The 6,000-nt window shown below is 35.0% G+C and overlaps 1 protein-coding gene across 2 annotated transcripts in view; it reads left to right on the top strand.

The window, feature by feature from the left end:
• Positions 1-824: 824 nt before the first annotated feature.
• The window catches only part of LOC117318006 (protein crumbs-like), a 105,167-nt gene continuing 99,991 nt past the window's right edge, over positions 825-6,000 (top strand). For both annotated transcript variants that reach the window (XR_004530290.1, XM_033872979.1), the window contains exon 1: positions 825-988. Coding sequence is in view for 1 of the 2 variants with exons in the window: in XM_033872979.1 (XP_033728870.1) it covers positions 925-988 (64 nt within the window). In the remaining variant the exon portion in view is untranslated. The remainder of the gene's footprint in view (positions 989-6,000) is intronic.

The following is a 6,000-nucleotide window of genomic DNA, read 5'->3' as shown; positions in this document are numbered from 1 at the left end:
TTTTTTGTAGCCATGTCTACTTTGCTTCTGGAATTAATTAGATTATGAAAATCCGGATTTCAGTTATTTTGCAATTAAAAATGATTTATCACCAAAGTATCAGAATTAAAAAAACAACAACATAATTATAGTTCGAAAAAATAGTATAAGTATGGTATGTTTATTTCAGAATTCTTGCCGTACTAAGTATTATGAAACGTACTATGAAGTGATACTTCGTTTCTGAACCACGGTACACTTTTAACAGAGACCTATATACTAATAGTATATAGGTCTCTGACTTTTAATATGCACACCTTTTTATGTGGTCGCTGTGTCGTGCTGAACTTTAGAGTATCTCAGTAATTCGGCCTGTCACAAAGTAATGTCCGTCAAACATTAGACAGAGATATCTCAATTACGTAAACCATGTTACAGCAGAACCTTTGTAAACCGAACTCCTCGGGACAAATGACACATTCATGAGATGTGCTGTGCATAATAGTTAACCATCTGATTATTCAGGGCCTGTTTTTCAATGTAAATTATATAAAAAAAAATACTTTGAAAAAATTATACCAGTACATGATGATTCGGTCATATCCGAGGCTTTTTATGCGAGTTATTTCCCTTGCATAATAGTACCCACACACCTGTTCCACAGGTAGACAAAACTAAAAAATAATAATTCAAAGGTAGTGTGGTGTGTTTTCAATTAGAAGTAATCTTATAACCGAATAACTGAACATGTTGCAACAGAAATAGTGTGGAAACAACGGCACCAAGATAAGGGGAAACCAAGTATAGTCGACCTGAAACACAGGTCACGTGATTTGTGACAAGGGCCATTCACACGGTGTTGGTGTTAGTTTACATGTGTGTTGTACATGTGTGTTGTTTTATTTGTAAATTCTAAGATGACAGTGGACATTAGCAGAGTGTAAAATGAAAGACAGACGTTCTGGACGGCCTAGGACGTCGCTCCTTGTACCATGGGGCACGTGCACAGGTAGGAATTATCGGGGGACGGGCGGGTTCAGAAATGTCGAAGTGTATATGTAGTGACCCGTTTGTGGGCTTGACCAATTATGCCTGCCCATGGCGGCGCCCTGAAACACAACATACTCCCCGATTTCATAACTTCTAGTGAGTAAACTTTAATGAAATCAGTGTAATTATAAGTTATCGTTTAAAAGTTGTCTCGTAACAGACGGTTATGCCTCACCTTTCTGACAGGTAAATATTGACGTGAACCTGATTACGATGCAGGTGAAAACATATACAGGTGAGTTTGTTGACAATTTGTGTCATTGGTATTCCCAGTATGTCCAAATCACCTGTTAGAGATTTGACAGTTTACTCGTTATCACCAGTCGTATAAAATGTCAATTTGCAATTAAGGAACGACATTTTTATGTCATCAAGTTATATGTCCATGTATATTGTCCCACGCAGGTATATTCGACACACCTGTATATCACTGTATATGATACATAGACGATTTACACACCTTACCGTGGTATTTACCACCAGTAATCTAGGGTGGATGGATGTGTCATATAGCTGAAAATTTGTCCCAAATTCTTTCATTATGAGCACACAGTCTTGTGTTGATTTAAAAACCTGTAGTGATAATGTAGATTCATAGCACTTTTAAAGTTGTGTTACAATTATATATAAATGAATGTCAATAATTGTCAGAATAATTGAGAATTAGTAAGCTGTGGAGATACTGAGGGTGCTGTAGATAATACATAAAAGAGCTAGTGTTAAGTTATGTAATCGTACACCAGCACGCTAGTATATAGCTGTCATTTTGGTTTTGTGATATTATATAATTAAATTATATGTGTACAAAATTTTAAAATATTAGGTCAGTATTGCACAAAACTGAGATATGAGTAATTCAGTAACAGATCACAAACCTGTCCGGCTAATAGTTACCAATCCCTCAGAAGAAGTTTTGTCTAATCCAATTGCTTTTTAATGATTATAATTTTGACAGATTTCGTTTTTTTTTTTTATTACATTGTCATTTGCATAGATTAGTAAGTGTAATAATGGTTGTCCTGTCTCAGAAGTCACCGTAAGATATTGTATAAAGACAAGGATCTCTACATATAAGGGAAAAGTAAACCAGGTAAAAGATCAAGAAGTGAACGCTAATGTTTTACACTGAGAAATGCTGACTTCAAATTCACCTAGGTAAAAGATAATCAAGAACTCTGATGTTTTACACTGAGAAATGATGACTTAAAATTAAAATTCACCCAGGTAAAAGAACGCTAATGTTTTACACTGAGAAATGATTACTTTATCTGTCCGTTCCACGACTGACGTAATAAGTAGGCCTTGTCATGTTAGGCTAAAGAAGTTTGTAGTTGATTAGTCCAGGATGTTAAGGAATTAATTATTTTATACAACATGAAAAGTGAAAACTACACAATACTTCCTGCTGTGTTGATAACATTACCAGGTACATATCAGCTGACTTGATTAGACTACGGTAGATGTAGGGATGGATTCAGTTTAAGGTATAGATTATTATAACTAATTAATACTCATTTTGATTATTATGATCAACCATATAATCAATTTACATAACCTGAAAGTTAGAATGAACAATTGCATAAGTATGAGTTAGTGTTATCAAAGTTAAGAGGTATTTACCGTAAATAACAACATAAGTATGAGTTAGTGTTATCAAAATTAAGAGGTATTTACTGTAAATAACAACATAAGATTTGATATCTCTATTTCCTAACAATGATATGCTGGAGCGATAGTGCCTATCCCTGTACACACGATAACCTATTTTGTCTCATTTACAGGGCTTGTGTACATGTGTACGTATGATAAGTTATCAGATAGGGTATGCCAGTCAAATATTTATATTTTACGTAAATGTTCCATGATAACTATGTCTGACTTTATAACTGTGATGTCCAATGCAGGAAGAACCCTGTATAACGTGGACGTCCTAGAACCCTATATAACTATGACGTCCTAGAACCCTATATAACTGTGACACCCTAGAACCCTATATAACTATGACGTCCTAGAACCCTATATAACTGACACCCTAGAACCCTATATAACTATGACGTCCTAGAACCCTATATAACTGACACCCTAGAACCCTATATAACTATGACGTCCTAGAACCCTATATAACTGTGACATCCTAGAACCCTATATAACTGTGACGTCCTAGAACCCTATATAACTGTGACATCCTAGAACCTTATATAACTATGACGTCCTAGAACCCTATATAACTGTGACGTCCAAGAACCCTATATAACTGTGACGTCCTAGAACCCTATATAGGTGTGACGTCCTAGAACCCTATATAACTATGACGTCCTAGAACCCTATATAACTATGATGTTCTAGAACCCTATATAGCTGTGGCGTCCTAGAACCCTATATAACTGTGATGTGCTATACCCGAAATAGCTGTGGCGTCCTATAACCCTATATAGGTGTGACGTCCTAGAACCCTATATAACTATGACGTCCTAGAACCCTATATAACTGTGACATCCTAGAACCCTATATAACTGTGACGTCCTAGAACCCTATATAACTGTGACGTCCTAGAACCCTATATAACTGTGATGTGCTATACCTGAAATAGCTGTGGCGTCCTATAACCCTATATAGGTGTGACGTCCTGGAACCCTATATAACTATGACGTCCTAGAACCCTATATAACTGTGACGTCCTATAACCCTATGTAACTATGACGTTCTAGAACCCTATATAACTGTGGCGTCCTAGAACCCTATATAACTGTGACACCCTAGAACCCTATATAACTGTGGCATCCTTTAACCCTATATAACGTCCTAGAACCCTATATAACTGTGATGTCCAAGAACCCTATATAACTGTGACGTCCTAGAACCCTGTATAACGTGGACGTCCTAGAACCCTATATAACTATGACGTCCTAGAACCCTATATAACTGTGACGTCCAAGAACCCTATATAACTGTGACGTCCTAGAATCCTATATAACTATGATGTCCTAGAACCCTATATAACTATGACGTCCTAGAACCCTATATAACTGTGACGTCCAAGAACCCTATATAACTGTGACGTCCAAGAACCCTAAATAGTTGGGACGTCCAAGAACCCTATATAACTGTGACATCCTAGAACCCTATATAACTATGACGTCCTAGAACCCTATATAACTATGACGTCCTAGAACCCTATATAACGTGACACTCTAGAATCCTATATTACTGTGACACCCTAGAACCCTATATAACTGTGACGTCCTATAACCCTATATAACTATGACGTCCTAGAACCCTATATAACTGTGACGTCCAAGAACCTTATATAACTGTGACGTCCTAGAATCCTATATAACTGTGATGTGCTATAACCCTATATAACTGTGATGTCCAAGAACCCTAAATAGTTGGGACGTCCTAGAACCCTATATAACTGTGACGTCCTATAACCCTATGTAACTATGACGTTCTAGAACCCTATATAACTATGACGTCCTAGAATCCTATATAACTATGACGTTCTAGAACCCTATATAACTGTGACGTCCTAGAACCCTATATAACTATGACGTCCTAGAACCCTATCTAACTGTGGCGTCCTATAACCCTATATAACTGTGACGTCCTAGAACCTTCAGATGATGTAAACATTCTGTGTTCTCACGGCTGTTATGGAACTGTAATCAATTATCAGATGTCTCATTACCATATAACTATGGCGATGAAAATGAAAGTATGATAATTACATTGTTACTTTGACAAATTTACCTCATCCATGCCAATATAAAAATAGCTGGGTTATGTATCTCTCCCAGCTATATGTAATTTGATCATTTTGAGTTTCATACTGTGTATTATGTATAAAATTTATTACCGTAACCGAACAACAAAAACTAGTGCACAGCTCAATGTTTCTATTGATATAAAAATATGTATGAAAGGCAATTTTTAGGTGAAATAGTTTGTAGAAATGTAGAATATCAAAGTGTTCATCTAACTCTAAATGCTACAACATAGAGAAATGTAGAAGAACATTAAACACATAAGATTTATGATATTCCTGACAAAGACATCGTCCATTTAAATTGATATATAAGGAGGGAAATATGTTTCTTGTGTGTTGAATTTTTTTTTTTTTAATTCATTTCTTTAACTTGATTAGCGTTTCTCTGAAAACTGTACATATATTTTTCACATGATTAATCGTAGACCCTATGACTTTAGTCGATTGGGAGGTGCTAAGTTTATACCCACCAGCTTCCTAATATAGATATTTCTGATTCAGAATATCTTATTAGACCTGTTTATCATCAGTCTGTTATTACATTAAATGTTTTGTGTCTTTAGACTGGTTAACAATTATGAAAAATACTTGTTAAGTTGACAGAAACTAAGGATTGAATATCGATAATAAGGAATATGTACATTTAGAGTATACAATTTAACATATGGATCAAAGAATATTATGCCTTTCTTGTATACAATTTAACTTATTATCTATAGAATTGTCAATGATTATTATACATATAGATGAAAAAAAGTTGCAAATATATAGATCTGCATTCTTTGTGAGATCAAACCTTGAGAGAATTATTGCACTGTACATAAATTGAAGGACATCTACTACAATATTGATATATATATATATACATGCTTCAAAGGAATCCACCATTATCTATCATGTTACGTGGGGTCAAGCAATCATTGGACACATTTACAAAATCTGATTGAAGAGAAATAAAATGACAAGAGGTTCTAATTTTGTACTCTATTGAACAGTTCTGCTTGAATTGATTTTGATTCAGTTCAAATATGTAAGAAATGTTTAGATTACGTATTTCCTGTACATTGTCACTAACACCTCCGCAGCGATACCTCAAAACTCTTCTGTCTTATAATAGTTTTATTACTGGTACATGTATTTATATTTGTACACACACAAGAGAAGGTTAATTTAATTTTACACTTTTAAATGTATGGTCTGAGAGT

Source organism: Pecten maximus, chromosome 2 (assembly GCF_902652985.1).
Source record: "Pecten maximus chromosome 2, xPecMax1.1, whole genome shotgun sequence".
In the NCBI taxonomy this organism is placed as follows: Eukaryota; Metazoa; Mollusca; class Bivalvia; order Pectinida; family Pectinidae; genus Pecten; species Pecten maximus.
Note: the sequence above shows the minus strand (reverse complement) of the source record. Positions and strands in the feature narration are given on the sequence as shown.